Raw genomic sequence first — 22,533 nt, 5'->3', positions numbered from 1 at the left:
TTCATTTTTTTTTTTCATCTGCGAAATAGATGGGAACATTTTTTCCTCAGGACTGAGTATTCTAAGTTACTTGAAAAAAAAAAAATCAGAGGAAACAGTTAAAAGAATTAAGTTTTGGCAGGTGAAATATTTTTTTTAGTCAGGATTCTCAATATAATTATACAAAAAATGTTTCAATGAAGAAACTTCTGTTACATTGTTTGTTGTTTTGCAATTCTACCTACATTATTCAAGCATTCACTGGTGAAAACAATTCACAAACTCTTGTAGCAAGTGTGCAGGTGTTATCTTTTTTCCTTCACGCGGTTTCCGATAGCCATGCATATATTTATTTTCTTTATACCCACAAAGACAATTCAAGCCAATTTTTTGCACGTTTAATTCACAGCTGGCTACTGTTTCAAAAGAATTTTAAGAAGGAGAGCAGAAGCACTAAAATTAAAAGGAAAACATTTTATACAAACAAAAAATGTTGTACAGTTTAATATTTCAGGAAGTTCTTCAAAGTCATTTGTCTTTGCTTTTTTTAATATGGTGATAAATAAATCATGGACTTTTACTGTTGTCGTAAATGTATCAAGGACTTTCTTATCAAGGTATTATTGCATGTTGAGCTTCTGATATTAACAGATGATGCTGGTAAAACTTTTTTTTTCCACGTTCTTAAGTTACTTGGTAAATGGATCACAAGTGTTTTGTTTTCAGTTTCTTTTCAGGGCTTCTGTACAAATGGCCTCATTTGCCAATTTTTATGCACTTAATGAAACAAAGTGTCACAACTTTGATGGATCTCAAAGCCAATTTAAAGAATTATAAATCATGATTGTTTGCATCCCACTGGGATGTTTCTCAGTATCAATTGGCATTAATAACCACATATCACTGCAATCAAACAAGCAAAAAAATATGACACTGAAAAAATTTCAACATTTCCTTTATATCCAAAAATAACAGCCCTTTCAACTTTACAAATGTAGATATTTAGGCACTTTGTCTTGACAAAATATTGATTGAGTATATTGATTTTGCTCAAATACAGCACTCAGAGTTCTCACGATTTAAAAAAAAAGGATGAAAAATATGAGTATAAAATGTATTTTCCAGTTTTACTCTCAACCCCAAAAACCTGCTTTGTCATTCTTTCACTTCACTCACTGACGATATATTTCTGGAGCCTGTGCAAAGTATTTCTACTTCCCATCAATCCAGTGTTTTACAAAGATCAATCCATCATCTCCCACCCCTCTTTGTAAGTATATGTACTTCTTACTTCTTTTTAGCAGGTGCTTTGTTATACCAAGTAGCAAAGTCGGCCCACGGGGCATCAGCATCATTCTGCTAAATGTAGATCTATATATTATTATTATTGAGTTAAATACAGGGACAAACCCTGTCTGTATCACCAGACGTCACATGATCAAGTTAAAATCCATCTATACTCGGGGCTCCATATTCAAACCTTCATGAGACAATCTTTGAGAGCTTTATCTACTCTGTCTTCATTATTTTAGAAACATCCTTCATTATATAAGAACCAATATTTACCAAACAGCAATCCAGAACATATTTAAAAAGTGACCTTCATTAATTGAAAATACAACTGTTTTTGATACACATCTATAATAAAGATTTGTTTTAATGCAGCTTATTGGTTCATTATGTACAGCAAAGTACTGTGAAAGTGCTGAGCTTTATTAAGCAATAATGTATGTAAAAATAATATATATAATACTGTTTAGAGGCAGGTCATGAGTCTTTCTGCTCCTTCATGTGGTATCACTTCTTTCCTTTACATCCACACACACACACATCATTCCTTCAGCCTTGCCTAATTTAATACCATCAAATACTGACCGCTACATTGGACAGGTTCATACAGCTGCAGCGTCACTGGAGCGCCGTCCTACAGTCATCCTGTGATGACCGCGTGTCAGATGAGCCTGGAGTTGCGGAGATACTGGATGAGGACCTTGTAGATGAAGGTGTACTGAGCCAACGTCTGGACCATCATCATTCTCTGAGCGCGCAGCTTCAGCAGGATTTTTGGTACATCCAGTGTCTGAAACAGAGATATTAAGAATGAGAAGGACTGCAGCCAAGAAAATCACACAGCAGATGTGGTTGCTGAAGTCATTCTGCACACTTGAATGGATTCATAAATTAAGTTGAGACGTCGTGCATTTTCTGTTGTGAATTATGCTGATCATGCTTTGGAATGTCCTGTGTTGTGGTTCTTGTTGGTTGTTGTTTCAGTCTGGGGTGATTAATCAGTTTAATTTGTAGCAGAGGAGAGAGAGAGAAGCAGGAGGAGATTTTTACTTAGATAATTATATTTTTTTAATGTTGCATACTTTGTGGTTATTATGACGGAAACACTACTGCTTTTGTCCACAGGGGCCTACAAAATCAACAAAATATAAAAGCTGCCTGTCATAGCTTTAATAAAAATACTGATTCTCCAGTTCAGCAAAAATGTTTGCCATGACAATACAGCTGTACCACACAGGTTTGAGTTTTTTACTCTGCTTTTGTGAATGTGAGGAGCTTACCTCATTGTGCTCGAGACAGGCGATCATGAGCTCAGACAGGATGACGACTCCAGTTCGTCCCACTCCAGCGCTGCAGTGGACCAGCACTGGTAGGTTGGTGTTCTTCGGGTCACTGATGCTGTTTGTGTGTCTCCTCACAGACTGGATCTCCTCAAGGTAGGCTGGGAAAGAACACAATAAATTAATACAGCAGTTTTGACACAGAGATTTGGAAACTTAAAGCTGTGGCCTTTGAGCCACCAAGCCAAAGAAAGACGGTTTTTGCTGACCTGGGAATGAAACTTAAGGCTACTGACTGAAATTCTGTTTTCTCTAATTTGAGGTACAGTGAAGATTTTTTACCACAGCAACTGAAAATTTTGAAGATAGGGATGTCATCCTGGGCTTAAATGTTGTGGGCTAGTTATATGAATTTTCTTCCAGGTGGAGAGCTGATCATAAAAGCATGGTGACCATAAAAGGATAAACTGATAGTGATCCAACTCACTGAGGAAGCCTTTGAAGTCCTCAGGACAGCCGTGGTCAGGCCAGTCTGTGTACTGCAGGTGCCAGACGGTCCTCTCTTGGCCCGTCAGGAGGTGTTTGATCTTTAGCCCCGTGGTGGCATAACAGCCGGACTCTGTGCGGAACCGTGTCGTGATCTTGAAGCGACCGTACGTCACCGTGTTGTGTCGTGAGCCCAGTCTGGGCCAATAGCGGAAGCTCTTTTCTCGGCCGCTCTCCTGGAGGAAGTGGATGACATACACAAGGTCATTCTGGGGGGTCGTGATGAGGAATAAAAAAAAAAAACATGCAGAGCTTTAAATAAAACATCTGACACACCTCTTCAGCAGTGACCATAGCGATGATGGAGACACCCTGCTCCCACACCATCTGCCAGAAGTCCTGACATGTGTTTGCCATTGGACCCTGCGTGGCGATGTAGCTCCACTCCTGTCCACCTACTGTTACCTAAAGAGACAGGACACAAGTCATCTTGTAAAAACCGAAAACTTTATCAGCAGAAAATGGAAATTACTCTGACATAATGTAATTACTCCGTTCTGACGCAGAGACAGAGGGGTGAATGTGACTAAGCAGCAGTCACTGCCTTCCCACAAACCACAAAACACCTCAGTATGAGTAGCAGCGTGCTATTCATGAGCAGCTGTGATCCACAGAAGTATTTGGACGATATGGTCATCAGATTAGAATCATTTGGTAGTGTTTCAAAGTATGTTATTTAGTCTGGTCATTCACAATCCTCATCACATCTAGGATTGTAACCTCTCATAAAAGGGACAGATCATCCCAAAATAAAAAAAAAAAAACATATCTGTCATCTTACCTGTAGTGCTAGATATCTATCTACATGGTTTTGTTGTGAGTTTTTGATGTATCAGCAAAAAAAAATCAACAATACATGAAGAAACTCAACAGCAACGTCTCTTTTCAGAAATCATGACCCAGTTACTCAACATAATCCACAGACCTTCTTGTGAGCAGTTTCATATCAGAATTTCTCTTTGTACTGAACTGCACCTCCCAAATGAATCATAATGCAAAAGGAAGCGTGTCTACTTGTGAGGTCACTGCTTAGCTGAGGAGTTTACATCCTGCCCTGTCACAAGCACGAGCCTCTCATCCATGAGCAGACGCACAAGTGCCATCTACAGGGTTCCAACACATTTTCCAAACTCAAATTCAAGAACTTTTCAACCTTTTTCAATGTGCATTCTCAAGATTTTCCAGCTTTTTCTAATACATACACTCAAAATGATCATTTCACTTCTGCAGGGTTCATATCGGTGCTAGAAATCGTTGAAAACACTTGAATTTTATTATATTTGAGAGAAGGCAGACATCACTACTGCCACTATCGCCAGAACTCTGCAACACCAAAATTATCTAGATGAATAAATAGCACTACAGGTAAGAGGAAAAATACGTGGCAACAAAACAAAACTCTAAATTTTAGTATAATACTTTTGTAAAGGAAAGTGTGAGGGACAGATTAAAGCAAAAATGGTCAAAAAGAAATTAGTTAGAAGTAGTTACAGTTAAGTCCAAAGTTGAAGTTGTGCATTATCGGAAGTCGTGTCTTCTAACACTAAACTAGGATTTACTCAGACTTGACAAAGCTCCTCAGAGGATATTATACAACTGTTTACAGACACTGAGTAGCATGATGCATAAACTGACTTAGACATGTCAGTTCCCAAATCCCTTAAAACAAGTCCTCATTAGGTGTAACTCAAAAATATTTAGATTTTCTTAAGTGGTCAACAAGCAGTCAGATAAAAACAGCTGCTCCATCAAAACAAACTAAACCAGGCTTGATCTTAACTCCAGAAGAAACATCAAACATTTGTCTTGAAACAGGAAGTAAATATACCAATGGTGCAAGAACAAAATCATGTACACGTGATTGGCAGAGAGACAAGTGTTATGATACATTTCTGCACAACTTACTTTAATGTGTGATGCATTGATGTATCCTGTATTGTTCTCTTTAGTGGGAACCAGCTCCACTCGGGTGTTATCATAAGGCAGGACGTCTTGGAAGCGGTTTTTGTCTCCGCTCTCTGGCAGCAGGGCGATGGTACATTCCCCTGATGGGTGGCGCTTTGGGATACTCTCGTACTCTTTCAACAGCTCTCCCCGCTCCATATGCTGCTCCAGCACTTTACACTAACACACACACAGAAGGAAACAGTAAATCCATCACTGCCATGAACAAGAACAGGTCTACCTCACTGCCTTAGCCCGATCAATTTAATTTTATAAATGTATAAATGATGTGATGAGACATTCCCTGATCTTTGATCATTATTTAATCAGCAGAGATACTTTGCATAAATGAAAGGGAATATTTTGATTATCAAACAGGTGAAAATCAGATGTTTAAAAAAATCCCTAAGTTTATTATAAAATTTATAATTATATTATTATATTATAAAATTTGCAACATTTTTACTGCATAATCGGCAGCTTTGTACTTAACTTTCTATTTCTGTAGTTTCATTTTCTATTGTGGAAACATTCAGAGTTGTGCCTGCTGTAAGGGAAAATCGTTTACTGTAAACTGTGACGATGAATGGTGTTGTAACGGAATACACCACATTCTGGAGGCATGAGGACATAATATAATATTATTATATTACAAAGCACTATATATATGTATATGTGTGTGTGTACACACGAGGATAAAACAAGTTTAACTGACATCACTATTAAAACAGAAACAATGAATGGTTCTGATTTATTTTTTACATAAAAAAAACAAATATACTTTATATTTGTTCATTTTGCCAAAGAATTCAAATTATATACTTTGACATAATCTATCAAATCAGATATTAAGACAGCTGATGTTTATAGCTATAATTTCATTATCAGAATAATAAATAATAACATAAATTGTCCATTATTGTATGCTCATTTATCGGACAGGATATTTGTTGTGTATCTCTAAAAATGTGATCATCAGTATTGAAATTTTGTGCAAGATGAACACATGGATGACATAAGGAGATGGAGTCGTACAACGAATCGAGAAACATGCAAACAACTGCCATGCACAGAAGTGAATGTTCAAAGATTGTTTGACTACAATAACCAACATCTTTCAGTGATAATTCTTGTATGTATGACACGTTTGGAAATCTACTGTCTGCTCACAGATGGCATCTGACAACTCGATTAACTAGACAGCCAATTAATCTTAAACGTGTCTGGTATTTACCTCCACTGTCAAACAACAAGAGTCAAGAGTAACAAGGCTGACCAGTTCAGCTGACTTATGACTTTCTCCTTCATGTATCCTTCATAACGAGCCCTGACTACCAGGAGGTTATGAATACTAAACACATCCAGCAGCTCTTGGCAATGGGCTTTTTTCTGGCCATAGCAACATTTCTAAATGACAAGTCATTAACAATACACAGGAAACATGCAACAAATATCACATCTTAGGTTTCCATTGCCTAATCTAAACATTACATTTGTTCTTACTCAAAAACAAAAAAAGTCTTTCAAGGCACAAATTTAAAACTCTGAAATGCCCTACCCTCTCGTCATTAGAGGCTCTCTCAGGCTCATCCTTCACCTCATCGTGCATCAGCTGCCGGGACACTGACAGGCCGTTGAGATGGGCCACCTTCAGAGGGCCCATCTTTTTCACCTCTGACCTGGCCCCTTTCTTCATGCCCTGGTATGACAACACAGCAGATACAGAGGAAAAGTGAGGATGACTGTGTGTGAGACTCACAGAAAGGGTGTAGGTAGACAAGAGGGGAGGGACAACGCAGCCTCACTAGGTGCTTTCTGGGAGAATGTCACCTGTCTGGTTTTCCAACGTAGTTTGACAACATTCTTTAACCACGTGTCAAAGTGAGACTGTCTACGTCATTCAATACTAGCCACTGAAACCAACCCTAATAGTTTGTACGTGCACACTCTTGTGATCTTCATGAGATGCGATGTTGTGTTGCTGAGTATAAAACAAGTGCCTGTAACCTACTTTTTAGAAAGCTGAACAATAACCTGAAAGCTGTTTTTGTCTTTTGGAACTCTCTTTTACACAGAGCTTCTGCAGGTTTCAACAATTTAAATTTAAGACTTTTAAAGACTAATATGAATGCAATTTTAGCCCCATTTGAGAGCCATACTGGCAAAAAAAGTTCTGACGAACCAGGGAACATGGGTTTAAACAGTTCAGCTCTGTCTCCATTGCTTTTGAACCTGACCGATATTATCCCATCACAGCTATATCAGTCTGTACCAGTGTCTGCATATATGTTGTCCAATATGCCACTATATGAACAGAACATAATGCAGATTGTTTTTATTTATTAGCTTTCTAGGCAGCAATTTGTAAATATTTGATCCCTTTTCTTAATTCAGGTTCAATAAATATGTAGATATGCATATATACATGAAAGAATGATGAAGTTATTTTCCAAAATCATTTTGTACAATAAAGTTTATTGTTTAGTTGTAAAATATCATTCCTCCATTACACACCTTTGTCAAGTGTTAACCACTTTTGAGGGATCATTGGAAAAAATGTGTGCTCATGTATATATTCTATATATACTGTACAATATATTCTCTATAAAGAATATTGGCCAATATATATCAATATCAGAATCCAGTATTGGTCAGGCTCTAATGTCTTTATGTGACTGATGTTTATCTATCAGATGTAAAGTCCAAAGCACCTCCACTTTTAATGCTGGCACAGATCCAAATGCTGTCTGGGGGTGGTTTACTGGAGTTGCAGGAGTTAATATTAGTGCAGAGCGGGTTGCACTGAGGCCGGGGACTTAATGACCTCTCATGCGATTTAATGCCTTTATACCCAAGATTCAAACTCATTATTTTCAACAGGCTTCAACCAAGCATTAAAGGCGGTGTTCTTGTGCTAGATCTTGCTGAATTTGCAAACACCCAAATTAGCTGAAAGTAACATTTTCACAGAAACAATTTTAACCCATTAGTTTTAGAAGCTATTTTGTGATGTCTCACTCATTGTCCAAAGTTAATTAACCCTTAGGCTGTGTCACAGAGTGACTGCAGCTGCTCTGGTGTCCTTTTTTTAAAGACTGCCACACAGTGTTGTGCTTCAGAGTAAAACAAAGAGCGCATCTGTTTTGTCCTCTCATTGCAACTGCATTGAGATTTAGGGATTCTAAACAGTAACAGTGGCATTTCACACTATGATTAAAGTTAGTTTGCGGTTCACATGGGGGCCAAATTGTGGGGGGTGATCCATACAGATCATTGACAAACTATATTCTGTTGCACTACTAGTTAGCCCGCACACAGCATCACGACACACTGGCTGTATGTGCTCTAATACATTCTGACTGGGCTTTATAGATTGTTTAAACGTTTATTGTTGGTTTCATTTTGTAGTTGTTTCAACGAGATCAATACAAATCTTTACCAAAACAAAATTTAAAAGTGAGACTGCATTTAATGCAACTTAATAAAAGCAAGATTAATTTTAAGGGCCTGTGGACACCCTGGTGCAGCTACAGAGCAGTGCAAAGCTGGAGTATTACTGAATGTTAGCAATAAATTAAGTAACACATTAACAGGGTGGATCAAGGTTTGGAAGGGGACTGGGAACAGGACTCACCGGAGGGGGCAATCCTTCCACGGTTTTCTTCCCAGGAGGCACATCAGACACAGGCCTCTTTTTGAAGTCTTTCTTAGTCTTCTGTTTGGCCTGACCGCTCAGATCACCCTCAGAGACCGACGGCATAATCCTGGGCTGTCGTAAATCTGACAGCAGGTACAGAGGCTCGCCCTCCTGGATGAGGTGGTGAACCTTGTAGGACAGGGAACTGGTTATAGATGGGTCGAGCGAGGAGCCTATGGGGTATGCTGGAGGTGGCTCGATGGGAGTCTGTTGCTGAGCTGCCAGAGAGGAGAGAGAAGTTAAGCTGTGATGCTGCTGTGACGGCTGGTCGCGAACAATCACCGCCTCCGCATCCTGAGAAAGAGGAGTGTGACGTCCGCTATCGTCCTCAAGCTCCTCTTCATCGCCGCTGCTGTGAACCAGCATGGTGGCGTCTGAAAGGGACTTTTTGTGTCCATACTGTACATCCTCCTTAATGTCACCCCTGTCCTCGGTCTTTGTACGTTCCAGAAACACGTTGAGCTGTGAGCCCTGAGAGCGGCCACCGCGCAAGACAGGAGGTGGTGTGGCAGTTTCAGCAGCTGAAGAAGACACAGTCCGCTCTTTGACCCTCATCCCCTCCAGACTGTGTGCTAATCCAGCGATCTCAATGGAGTTCCGTTTCTGAGTGTGGTACGGGTGTCTGTGTTGGGGTCCGCTGAAGAGAGGCTCCGACACCTCCTGTAATGAGTGGGCGACAGGCAGGCTGTCCTCTTGGAAAGTCTGGACTGAATGGTGCACACGCCTCGTGATGATCAGGTCCGGGTTGCTGCTGCTGACATACAGGTGTCGTGAAAGGTCAGGTGTGCTGTTTGCAGGCCGAGGATGGGCGTATGGGTAGGGTGGAGGTGGCCGGTACACCTGTGTTCTCATGATGTTCGGGGCTGGGTATTCCTGTGCCTGTTGTAGCTGGACATTAGTGAGCTCCGGGACACTGACTGCCCCCACCACAGGCCTCCTCTCTGTGGGGTAGGGGTACGGAGAGGGGCTGTGGAAGCTGGAGCCCAGATGGAAGGGATAGTGGTGGTGCTGGGCCGCTCCACCATGCTCCCCTCTGATTTCCGGCTGGCTGTAAACTAGAGGGTCCGGTCTGCTGTAGGCGTACGAGTTCCCAATGTTCAGGTTCCTCATGGAGTGGCTCTGCCGGTGCTCCTGAGACAAAACCATCCCTCCTCCCACTCCTCGGCTCTTCTGACGCATCACTGTCTCGTAATCAGGAGTTGCGCGATAGGAAGGTGGGATGAGAGCACTGTGCCGGTGTGAGGGCACATAGTCCGGCCTGGTGATATCACTAGTGATGGAGGGGTTGGAAGACATGGGTGAGGGCTGCAGATAGTGCTGGGGGTTGGTTAGAGAGCTGGTGCTGTGGGCGCTGTACACGCTGCCGTTACGTAAACGCCCTCCACTGCCGTATTCCAGAGGAGAGCAGTCCAGGCTGGTCTGGGAGTGGTAATAATAACCGTTCTGACTGTTCATGTACAGGTTGTCTGTAAGAAAGCATAACAGTGCTACATTAAAATTTTGATAAAGACAGTGCAGATAATCACAGTGCAAAAAAGTTATTAGCATCAAGTAATAACTTGTTGCAAACCACTCTCTATACAGTAGTTACCTTGTGATGATGTGTAAGGCTCTGTGAAATGGCCGTTGTAGTGCATCTGTGGAGGTGGCATCATGTAGGCCTGAGGCTTTGGCTGTAAATCAACAAGAGAGAAATTCAGTTGTGGCTCATGTGATCTCCAAAGTGTCAAATCAATAAAAACATAACTGTGTGGTCTCACAGCCCAAGATAATGATTTTAATGTTCAGTGTATTATGTGCTGCAATGCAAGCCACAGTGTCTGAGTGAATATGGGTATTACCAGAGATATTCTAGTAGAGGATCTCCGTCTGACTGGGTTGACGACAGTGGGCTGGGTTTGGCTGGTGGGAAAACAAATGTTGGTCAAAAAAAGAAGAATACAATACTAGTTATACTTTTTCCCAATACCTTACTTTGTTATTTTGTCATTTCACTGCACACACAGCAAGGTACAGATCAGGTGAAGTCCATCAAACTTTAAAGGAAAATTTGGCACTTTTCATGTGGATGTCCAATCAGTGTTGATGGTAAATGTAGTCAACTGAAGCAATGAATTCCTCAGTGTGTGCTATATTGACAGAGAAAGCATAGTTCTCCTGCTGCAAAATCTGTTCTTTCTGTATCCACAGCGACATGGGTGTGGGTGGCAGAAGCTCCCAATGCATCCTGGTACATGTAGGCAGGAGCAGGAGAATTCAGCCTTCCTCAGTCAATATTGCACACACTATATTGCTTTAATTGACTACATTTACATCCACATAAAGTGCTTAATTTTCCTTTTAAAAATGTTCCTCAACTCTTCCCATGTTCACAAAACACACCAAAATTCTCTGTTAAATGTTGTCTTAACAAAACCAAATAAGAATTCAGCCTACATAAAACACATTATAAACTTGAAAAAGTTCAAAGTTGTTTAAAGAAAATGTACATAAAACTAAGAATATGATCGAGCATTCAGTGCCAACTTTTGATAAAATCCCATTTCATAAAATTATGGGCTCAATAAGTACTGAGGTTTGATTTCCAGCTCTCGTGACTGGCCGACTGAGATTAAAGACAGATACCAAATAAATTACAGGACTATAACAGATACTGAATAACTGATTGGATAATGGAAAATGACCTTACAGTCAAAAATGTTATTCTGTTTCTGGGCCAGTGGTACAACACAATAACTAAAATACACTGCCTGGCCAAAGGAAAAAAAAGTCACACACTCTTGCATTGGATTGCCTTCTATTATGGCACGCATTCGCCATGGCATCATTTCGATAAGGTTATGCAATGTCACAACATTTATTTCTGTTCAGAGTCGCACTAATTTTTCACCAAGATCTTGTATTGGTGATGGGAGAGTCGGACTGTTGCGTCTTCTCCTGCACATCCTAAAGACTCTGAATGGGGTTAAGGTCTGGACTCTGGTGGTCAATCCATGTGTGAAAATGACGTCTCATGCTCCCAGAAACACTCTTTCACAACTCGAGCCTGATGAATCCTTGCAATGTCATCTTGGAATATGCCCACGCCATCCGGGAAGAAAAAATCCATTGATGGAAAACCTGCTCATTCAGTATATTCAGGTAGTGAGCTGACGTCATTTTTTGGGGAACATAACGTTGCTGAACCTCGACCTGACCAACTGAAGCAACCCCAGATCGTAACACTGCCCCTGCAGGCTTGTATGGTAGGCACTAGGCATGATGGGAGCATCACTTCATCCGCCTCTCTTCTTACCCTGAGGCGCCCATCACTCTGGAACAGGGTAAATCTGGACTCATCAGACAACATTACCTTTTTCCATTGCTCCAGAATCCAATCTTTATGCTCCCTAGAAAACTGAAGCCTTTTTTCCAATTACTATTACTGATATATTTTTTTTAAGGCTGCATAGCTGTTTAGTCCTAATCCCCTGAGTTCTTTTCATATTGTATGTGTGGAAATGCTCTTACTTTCACTATTAAACATAGCTGTGGGTTCTATTGTTTTTCTACAATTTGATTTTACCAAAATGTTTAAGTCATCTCCACCCACGATCATTCAAGATTTTTTTCCGACCACATTTGTTCCTCGAAGATGATGGTTCACCACTATCTTTCCAGGTTTTAGTAATGTCTTGGACAGTTCTCAACCCAATTTTAGCAGTTTCAGCGATCTCCTGAGTTGTTTTCTTTTCTTGATGCATGCCAATAATTTGACACTTCTGAAACAGAATAACATATTTTCCATGACCACAGGATGTCTTCTGACATGGTTGTTAAAGAAATGAGAACCTACTCACTCCATCAGTTTGGGTTAAATAACTTGTTGCCAGCTGAAACATCTTAATCACAGCAGTAATTATCCAATGGAAGACCTGTACCTATTTGCTTACTTAAATCCAGGTGGTGACTTTTTTGGCCAGGCAGTGTAAATAGTGAACCAGATATAAAAAATTCATATACTTGAAATACAGATCACTACAACCCAAGGCCTATGTCAGATATAGAAAGCCTGGCTGCTGTGGCATTGTTGGACTAATGACTCAGGAGGGGACGGGTGTTGGCACCTGCTTGATAGTCATACTGTAGGCGGTGGCTGACAGTGTTGCTCACCCCTTATTAGAAGGCAGAGAAGGACGAGAGAGCATTGGAAAGCGAGGAAAGGATAGAGTGAGAAGGGACTTCTGGGAGCCCTCAGAAGGCAGGGGGTCACACTCCTCTCTGAAGAGAGAGGAGGAGAGGAGGGTGGAAGTGAGGCTACACCAAAGAGGAGACACATGCATGAGACGACAAGGAACAAAGAGACAGGAACTGGGCTAGACGTGTTAAAAACACTTACAGGCTACTCTTGTTGATCTTATAAAACTTGAGTCTGGCCAGACACATCCGGCACACATATTTGGAGGTTTCCATGTCTTCCTGTGCAAAAAGACAGGAGAAAATAAATCATTAGATGCTGAAACATTCATACAGAGGAGGTGTTTGTTCAGTTATCTCAAAGCATTCCTGTGTATGCCCTCAAATATCTCTACATTGAGTTTCAGCTAAAGGTATGTGACTTTATGACCCACACATACATAAGATACCCAAACAACTCCAGCTACAGCCCCACCCATACACACAAACATAGATGCATTGTTAAGACTAGCTGATGGTAAGCTCTACGAGGAATTTCCAATTTTGCTAAATCAAATAAGAGACTGACATTTCCCAGGGAACGGGCAGAGAAGAGATGGTGCAATGGTAGCAGAGACTTACAGTCTGGAACTGAACACTCTCCTCTCTGTTGGTGAGCTCCAGGGCAAAGAAGGACCTGTTGTGACTCATGTTGTTAATTTCATTCCACCTACACGGCCAATTTAGGCAACGAGGCAAAGAAAGACGGGGGGAAAAAAACACATGATGTCATGGTGGTCACAAAACCTTGCAGAATTTTTAAAGAGCCTTTGGCACTGCTTTGAGAAGGCACAATAAAAACCATACATGTGTGGGAGTCAATCAAAAAGGTAAATAGTAGTCAGAATGGTATGTAGATAGATACAGTTCTGTTTATGTTCAGAATATTCACTTGTTTACTTGACAGACAGATAATGCTCCCATAATCCTTATCAGCTACTGCAGTCTACCGGACACATTTCCTCTTGGGCCACATTCAAGTCTAAAAAGCATTAAGGGACATAACAGGAGACAACTGCACCTAATAATAACTGTGAGCTGCACCACAAAACTTAATCTATACTGACAGAATCATCTGATTCATATAATCACTGCTCAGAGTCACAAGTTTGCAGACAAAGCTTTTATTCAGTGCTTCATCTTTAGAAGTAGATCATGTTTCATGACTTTGAAGCATTGTTGCAATAGTTGAACAGATATTCTTCAATTTGTTTCTAGACTTACCTAAATAAAAGAAGCGTCCTGCCATTTTTATGCTTGACAAAGATGCCATCAAGGCAGGATCCGATGGTAACATCTGTGCCTGTACTGTCCTGTTTAAATGAAAGGACAGGACTAAGATATCAGAGCAATCTTTTAGGTGAAAAAAAAATATTTTTTTCAACCTAGCACTGAACAATTAATTTAAACATTATCAGAAGCTGAAGCTGCAATATTTTAATAATGGAAAGTTTGACAAAACAGCATCAATTACTGCACTGCTACAAAGATACCCTGGCCTATAGATCTTATTCCCCAGATGTAAGAAGACATGTTTGTTTAGTACAGACCCCAACAAATGTCACATCATCATAAGTTTAATAGTTTTTCAACAGTCCATTTATACCAAACAGTTCTTTAATCAAGTTGTAGAGTAGCAGCAATAATATGTAGCTTATGAGTTGAGATTCTTGTAAGCCGATGTCATACTTCATTTATGTTTGGGTTACTGGAACACACAGGCTGAACCTACCTTTGCTTGATAGCTTTCCTGGCCATAGCCTTCAAATTTCTCCACTTCCTGCATGTACAACATCTCTGCCTCTGGAGCTGATAATCCCCTGAAAAAGATAAAAATATTGACAAAAACATGAAGAAACAACCACCAAAACCAACTGAAACTGCATAAAACACCAAGACAGGAAGACAACAACGCACTGAAATGGATTGACTTATGGTATAGTCATTGTGCAATCCAATTTGTTATACAGATAAGAAGTTGAGTATAAAAGAAAAAAAGAGTAGAGCAAACTAAAATAAAATGGAATAGATTGAATGACGAGAAACATCTATGTTTGGAGAAGGGTTGTCACAATATTAAAAGGGCATACTAGTATTTAAGGATTAGTATTTAGGATTTTGAGTAAACAGTTAAGACAGAGAAAGTAAAAAAGGGTCCAAAAGCATCGGCCAGGTTGATGATTTGAACACCTGCTCACCTGAAGGACTGATAAAGAAGAGCCACTTTCTGAGTGGCCTCTTCCATCACTCGCTCATCCTGGATCCAGTCCTGCAAAGACAGACTCAGGATTGATACAATGCCTGGTGTCAAACAGAAATAAGAAACAGGGGCAACATTTTTCATTTCACATTTGACCATATAAAATTAAATACTTACAATCGGGAACAGCACAAACTTCTGGAGGAACTCCTGGGAGTCATATCGATTGAAGTCACCAAAGTCAGCTGTGGACAAAAACAGAAACAATAAATCAGTAAATGCAGCAATGCATACTCTGCATGACACTGCTCTCTGAATAAACCCTATTACATGTCCATTTCTGCATTTAGTACATGGCTAAATAGGCATTCAGGAATTGCAGAATGGTGTAATGCCTTTTGGAAAGCCGCAGTGTATGATGACAAGAAAGACTAATTATAGGAGAGGAGGGGCCCGTTTGTTATGAAAGGGAATTGCTTCAGCGTCTGACAACGTGGAGGTCCAAAACTGGTACCAGCTTCAGCCTGCCTGCTGGCAGCATTCACAACAATGTCGGGTATCCCAGGCATCAGCACTGCTCAAAAGCTGCAACTGCCCTTCACTCCAAAATATCCCGGCCAGGGACACAAAATAGGAACCAAACCACTTTATTTACAGCACAAATGCCATGTTAGCATGACAACTAAAGCACTGACTAAATCGTAAAGGGACGTTTCTCAGGGCATGCCTTCATGGCACATATTGCATGCTGGTCAGTCATTTGAACATGTCTGCAACAGTAAGTGATCTCAGTGGCTCTGCTATGCTAACACCCAGGCCAGTAAGTTGCAGTGCCTGATTTAACTTTGCCAGCAGTGTTTGAGATTCTTCTGGCTGGGCAAAAGCTGGAGGACATGTCAGGGTTGAAGCTCATGCAAGGAGAGTTCACATTCACACACACACCCCTGTCCAATTTAATAGGCCAGTTTAGGTTTAATGGTGCTTGTAACTGCTGTATTTTAACAAGTATCACAAAAACATTCTTATAAAGCTTTGGGCGAGTAGTTGAATCGAGGATTCAGACACACTACTGTGAGTAGCAGACACTTGACAAGACACGAAAAAAAAATCCACCCTAAGTGCTTTTTTCTAGCTATGAGAAGAAACTATTATTGGAGGCAAAAATAATTGAACCTCTGCTCTGATGGAGATTAAAATCTAACTGTTTCAGAGGCAATAGGCTTACTGCAGTTTACCAACACCCTAACCTGAGCAAACTTGCAGAGTTTGGTCAAAACCTTAATGAACTCGCACAAGCCTTCTGTCCAGAAATCATTGAAAAATTAATTTACTGTATCCAATATAATCCCTATAGATTTGAGAAGGGGTTCAGTGTTTCAGCAGGTGTTTCCTGGTATCATTATGGACAACTGCTGCGTAATTCCACTAGTCATTACTTAGCTGGGACTTAAAGCTGTTGTAGTCATCGCATAAAGATAAGCCAAAAAACACCAGGCTTGGCAAGCTAAAGTTTCTGTTACATAGCTAGTATTATACATTCATATTACCTTGTACTGCCAGGCTAGCCAAACGAATAGCTTGTTCCAGTGAGCATGAGATCTTGCCCTCCAGAACATCCTTCTTTAGCTGGAGATAATACTGATATCTGTGGAGACAGATGGTTACTTAAGAGTGGAGAACAGACTAACAGCCAACAACCAAATAATAGGACTTTGTTCATGTTTGCAAAAACAGCTGAAAAGCTATTACAGCACAAAACCTCCCAAATATAGCAATATTAAAAGAACTTATGACATTTTAATGATTAATACTTCATACCCCTCTGTTTGGATTTAACTATTTAAAGAGATGGGTGGGGAGAAGCATGAAAACACAATTTTAATCTGGCATCTGATTCAACTGTGAAACTTAACTTCTTGCCCAGTTGTACACCTCAGCCTGGCCAAGTCTTATTTACAGACACAAAAAACACTAGTTTTAGTTTCACTAATTTTTTTAGGAACATGCCATTGCTTAAATTTATGTTTCCACTGATATTCTCAAAGACAAGTTGCCGCTAAGCTAATGAGGTTAGGAGCTTTAGACAAGACACCTCGTGTCACTGATGGAACATCACCTTGTGATCTCCTGTTGCAGTTGGGTGACACTGGGTATGTAAAACACGACTCCAAAGTAAACGGTGGGCTCCAGCCCGTACTTGTCCAGCTGCTTTTTCAGTGGCTTCTCCAAGTCTATCCATCTCTGCTGATTCTGCTTGTTGAAGTACCACAGGCTGAAGTATGTTATCTGCCAAGCAAAGAAAGCAACCACAACATTACACCTAAACAATGCTATGACAAACTGTAAGACAACTTATGTAAAACATACTTTACTAAAACTTACATTTTATATTAAGGGTTAAGGGTTAGGTTAGTTACTGCTTAAGATCAATATCACACATGCCTCCAGTTCAGTCACTTATTTTAAGTACAAAAATCTGCAGGTCTTCTCCTAATCATGTAGGTACAGAATATGCAAAACACACATAGACCTGAAAATTCAACCATAGCAAAATACTCTAGGTTTATAGGCTGTTGGCACTCCCTGTTCAATCTTGTGACTGCCTGAACATCTCACAGTGCACACTGGTAAGAAAAGTAACCCCTGTAGGCTTGCTATTTATCAAGGACAACTGAGCTGAAAGAGACCTATTGTGATCTGGAGCCACTCTCAAACCACAACCAGAAAATAACTGTTTTACACTAGATACCTTTGGTTAACAACCATGAGTAAATATTTGTGAATATTTCTCTCATGATTTTTTTTTCATAATAATGTGAAATAATGACCTCGTTCAGAGAAAATATTTGATTTGGCCTAATTCAATTTTACTTACATAGTGCCAAATCTTAACAGACGCTATCTAAGAGTACTTTTGATATTGTGCAGGTTTAGGCTGTAGTCTTTTTTTCCACAATGTATTTATTTTACTTCAAAAATCACCATGGACTATACTCTCTGGAATATAATTTAAAAATAGCCAACTGTTCCCACCAAGAGCAAGTAGTAAAATGTCAGTGATGAGGAAAAACTTCCTTTTAACAGGCAGAAATCTCAAGCAGAAGCAGACCCTGGGGTGGGTGGCCATCCTCTGTGAGAGGTTAATGACAAACAAAACAGGTTAAATCATCTAATTTATTTTAAGGTACATTGCCTATAGTCTTGGGTTGCAACTAATGATTATTTTCATTGATTCTTAATCTGTTGATTATTATTAAATTTTTTTTTTTGGTCATTTGTTTGGTCTATAAAACTTCAGAAAATGGTAAAAACTGTTGAATTGTTGATAAAGGAGTAAGGAAACCAGAAATATTAACAAGAAGCTGCAATCAGAGAATTTAAACTCTTTTTTTGTTAAAAAAAAATTACTCAAGCCAATCCGTTATCAAAATAGCTGGTAATTAATTTAATAATCAATTCAGGATTGACTAATTGTTGCAGCTCTACTCAAGTCCAACATAAAAATCGTTATATTAAATATTATTCTTTCTGTATAATAATGTGAAATAATAATGACCTCGAGTAAAGAAAATAAAAACAAATAAGGTAGGTTAGGTCATAAATTTGAAGATAAATAACATAAACAAAACAGTGGTCCTCTTTACAGGTGAAAGGTGTAAGAGTGATAGGTGTATAGTGTAGATAAAGTTTTAATTTCTTTTTCTATTTTATTTGAATTTTTATTCATCACTTGCTCTTCCCTACCTCTACTTCTGCTTTAATAAGTAGATTTCCCCAGTGTGGGTTTATCCTGTCTTATCTTTCCTTAAATTGTATCAACAAAAGGCTGAAGCTGAATTAACAGATTTTTCAAATACAGCACCTATAACTCCATATAGCACAATCATGCAATTAGCAGTGGCTGAAGTGTGACAGTGAACTTTGGTTGTCTGATCACTTAAAACAAATATTAACACATAAATCTATTTCCTAAATCAATTACAGCGTAAGAACCTTTCTATCAAAGACTGAGAGAACCACATAACTGTGCAAACAACCCTGGTGACATTAAAAACAAACAATACATTATTACTCACTGCATGCCATAAAAACTCTAAATGAGGGTGGAGTCCAGTCACTAACACTGCGACAGACCAATAACAAATGAACCCTTGCCACATTAAGCAGCAAAATAACAGACATTGTGACATAGTACAAGTTCCTATGCCAGATCGTGTGCACATTCAGCAGTCTCTACTGTTGATCTGAGGTGCAACAGGGTATGACAGCATTCAGGCTTAGATCTCTTTTAGTTCATGATTAACAGGTGTGTCAGAGTGTGACCATAGTGGCCAAATGTAGACATGAAGCTCAATACATTGTTCAGTCATGACTCAGAACTACTTTCCTTGACCATATTGTTCACGCTATGTGAGGACTTCTGTTAGAATGAAAACTTTAAAAACATAAACAGTAAGTTTTTCTAATCTGTGTGATGACCTGCTTAAGTGTAATTACACACAAATGTTGAGAATGTAATTGAAAAATTCCTAAGTCATGTCATAAGCAGGTCAATGAATATGAGAGATTATATTATATGAGTAAACAATGAGAAAATGGTTATCTTGGTTTCTGTTGTCCTGCTTACCAGATCAAGGAAGAATGTGGCAACCTTAACAGAGACACTTTCTTGCTGAGAAAGTGAGTTTCAAAAAAAGTCTATATGAGAGAACAATCAGCACTTGTATTGCATGCAAACCCATACATACCTCTCTTAACTCGAGTCTCTGAGCAACTGCCTCCAAACATTCCTGCCCGGTGCTCTCCACCGAAAGCGTAAACTCAACAAACTCTCCATTGAGCAGCTGAATCCGAGTGACAAGACAGCTCTTGCTTGAAACAGTATACCTTCGAGTCCTTTTGAGTTTTAAGCCAAATGGCAAGGGCATGTTTCACACTTCTTCAAGAGGAGGAGGTCTCCACTTAGTCCAGAGAAATTATTCTCCCTGCTGTGCCATTGGAAATCCTGTGAATGTTCCAAGTCATGAGGTTCATCATCAACAGCCAGATCTGCAAAAGTGAGGCAAGAAGAGGCATCTCAAAACATCTTCAAAACACTACAATACATGACTAATGCTAGCATGAAACTGTGGTCTTGGGAAATGGGGTCCAAAACAGGGTAAATCACAACTTAAAGTTACAGGTCCACTTCCTTCTGTGCAGTGATATGGTCACCAGCTGTAGTTTGATAGAAAAAAAAACATTTCCTACATGAACCTGCTCACAACTATGTCTGTCCATTATCTTGATTATCTTCAAAACTGAAACTGAAATGATCTACATCAAAGGTTTTCAAAGTGGGAGGTGGGCCTCAAAACAGGTTCATGGGACACTCTGTGAACGGAAGTGAACAAATACTAGTTATCAGACTAGTTATCTAAAGGAGAACACACAGAAAAGCCCAAAGCCTGTGCTTTAGATAAAGAGATTTTTCAGAGATACAGTACAGGGGACTTTTACTGTTTTTCCCACATTTCCAGAGTCAGAAACTATTAAAAGCCATTTTACGTAACATTTTTATGTATTTAAACAGCAATTACAAGCTATCCTGGGTGAACTGCTGAGCATCAATAGGATCAAATAACATAATCATGATCCCATAGACGTCCAGGAACTGGAACTAAGCAAGTAAACTAAGTGGGACCACCATGTTCCAAGCTTTGTCTGAGGGAGAGGCCCACGGGCTCAGACTTAAAAAAAAAACCTTGCTCTAGATAAGTAACAGTAGATCTGCAACAATTGATTGATCAATGAAGTAGTTGATGAAAAGAACACCTAGAATACGCATTTTTAAAAAACAATTAATTGTTTTAGTCATTTTCCAAGCAAAAAAGTCAAACATTTGCTGGTTCCAGATGCTCAAATCTAAGGATTTGCTGCTCTTCTCTGTAATTTACAACAGTAAATGAAGAGACAAAGGAGCAATTTGAGGATGTCACTTAAGGCTTTGGGAAGTTGTTATAAGCATTTCCAAAAATTTTGACAATTTATATACAAATGATTAATCATGAAAATGATGAGCAGATTAATCAATGAATATGATAGTTGGCTGCAGCCCTAATAAACAACACTAGCATTAGAGGTTGAAGGAAAAAAATGTTTTGGGGTGAACTGTCCCTTTAAGTGGCCATACTCATCATTAAGGAATATGTTACGATACTTAGGCATTTGATACAAGTCTCACTTGGTCTGTCACACCGAAACAGATGCCAGACTAGACAAACACAAGTCTTAAAGAAAGTAATCCTCTTAAAATACGGCATTTTGTTTCAAGTGACTTAGAGTTACGCTAACTTGACTATGTCGGATTTTCCACTACAATGGCTTCGAATTATGTTAACAATCAATTCAAATCAAATATCTGGACATACAGCCATTAGTATGCTACCTAACCTGAGTATTAACTGTTGTCTGGCCATTTTTCCAACCTTGTGGTTAGATTAATCCCTTTCCAGTGAATAGTCTGATCCAAACACTGCCCAGAGCGACCTGTTTCAGCTCGCAACAAGTTACAAGTGTCGAACACAACACTGCCAAATCCCGGCGGCTTTCTACCACAACCATGCATCCATTTTAATACAGATTTTCTACGTTACAACTTAACTTATTTAACTACTAAGTTCAAATAGGTTCGCTCAACAAGTCTGACATGTCCCGACCTAACTAGCCACTTTTCATTTGAGTTTTATTTAGCTATTCAACTTGAATCGTTTACTACAACTACTGTTAAATTAGCTTGTTACCGCTAACATGCTAATCTATATTCCAGCAAATAGACGACACCCTCGGGAAGCTGACGTCGCCGGTAAATATTTTGGGCAAAAAACGATAACGTTACCGTTAGCCACCAGATGCAATTTAGTAGTCCAACAAGGATTCGGTCCTAAGAGATTCCGCCATCGAGGTGAATGGGCTGCACCTTTTTAGTTTCTTGTAGGGATTATAGACAGCTCATTTGTCTGTAATTTGTTTGTGGATCCAAACTAACGTTGCACCCCATGCCTCTTGGTCCGACAGTTCACTCAAGTTCCAAGCGTGTCTCGCTTCCTGGGATTGGAAGAGCAACAAGCGTCTACCGTCTACATCCGCGGCTCTATCGCTTTAATAACTGTGCTCCAGCAATTGATAAATCGCCGATTCACATCGGAATATACTTTGACTCTCCGGTAATCGCATGTAAAATGAGTAGTTTGTCGTACTTCCTTGAACAGACGCTTCAAAATGCATCCTAGTGCCTCTGTGGCGGAGGAATACATGGAGGTTTGCGGAGCCATGACATCAGACAGCTGGAATGCCGAGCGGTGAAAATGCCAGAAATGGGACAGCTGCCTGGAACTGCTGGT

General features: G+C 39.8%; 1 protein-coding gene across 3 annotated transcripts; it reads right to left on the bottom strand.

Annotated features, from left to right (window-relative positions):
- Nucleotides 1-361: 361 nt before the first annotated feature.
- Nucleotides 362-22,416, bottom strand: ptpn21 (protein tyrosine phosphatase non-receptor type 21). Of its 3 annotated transcripts, none has more exons than XM_084742105.1 (20): nt 22,029-22,416; nt 19,900-20,200; nt 17,268-17,437; nt 16,699-16,796; nt 15,329-15,396; nt 15,150-15,220; nt 14,684-14,771; nt 14,176-14,264; nt 13,534-13,621; nt 13,115-13,194; nt 12,889-13,032; nt 10,578-10,638; nt 10,328-10,409; nt 8,674-10,202; nt 6,598-6,738; nt 5,001-5,219; nt 3,372-3,500; nt 3,037-3,271; nt 2,550-2,710; nt 362-2,059 (listed from the first exon to the last, which is right to left on the bottom strand). In XM_084742105.1, exons 2-20 carry the CDS (start codon nt 20,077-20,079, stop codon nt 1,931-1,933), a joined length of 3,762 nt encoding a protein of 1,253 aa, XP_084598231.1. In that variant the 5' UTR covers nt 20,080-20,200; nt 22,029-22,416; the 3' UTR covers nt 362-1,930. The 3 variants fall into 3 exon arrangements, with proteins under 3 accessions (XP_084598231.1, XP_084598233.1, XP_084598234.1); XM_084742107.1 differs by having other exon boundaries at nt 12,889-12,996; nt 22,029-22,415; XM_084742108.1 differs by lacking the exon at nt 12,889-13,032 and having other exon boundaries at nt 22,029-22,414.
- Nucleotides 22,417-22,533: the final 117 nt, after the last annotated feature.

The sequence above is a fragment of the Lutjanus erythropterus genome, chromosome 18, assembly GCF_056507025.1.
Source record: "Lutjanus erythropterus isolate fLutEry1 chromosome 18, fLutEry1.hap2, whole genome shotgun sequence".
Lineage (NCBI taxonomy): Eukaryota > Metazoa > Chordata > Actinopteri > Lutjaniformes > Lutjanidae > Lutjanus > Lutjanus erythropterus.
This window is presented reverse-complemented; position numbering and strand designations above follow the sequence as displayed.

Coding starts and splice junctions, on each gene's coding strand:
- ptpn21 (XM_084742105.1), bottom strand. CDS start 20,079: ATGCCCTTGCCATTTGGCTTAAAACTCAAAAGGACTCGAAGGTATACT. Junction 15,221..15,328: donor AGTTTGTGCTGTTCCCGATT/GTAAGTATTTAA, acceptor CTGTCTTTGCAG/GACTGGATCCAGGATGAGCG. Junction 2,060..2,549: donor CCTGTCTCGAGCACAATGAG/GTAAGCTCCTCA, acceptor TCTCTGTTTCAG/ACACTGGATGTACCAAAAAT.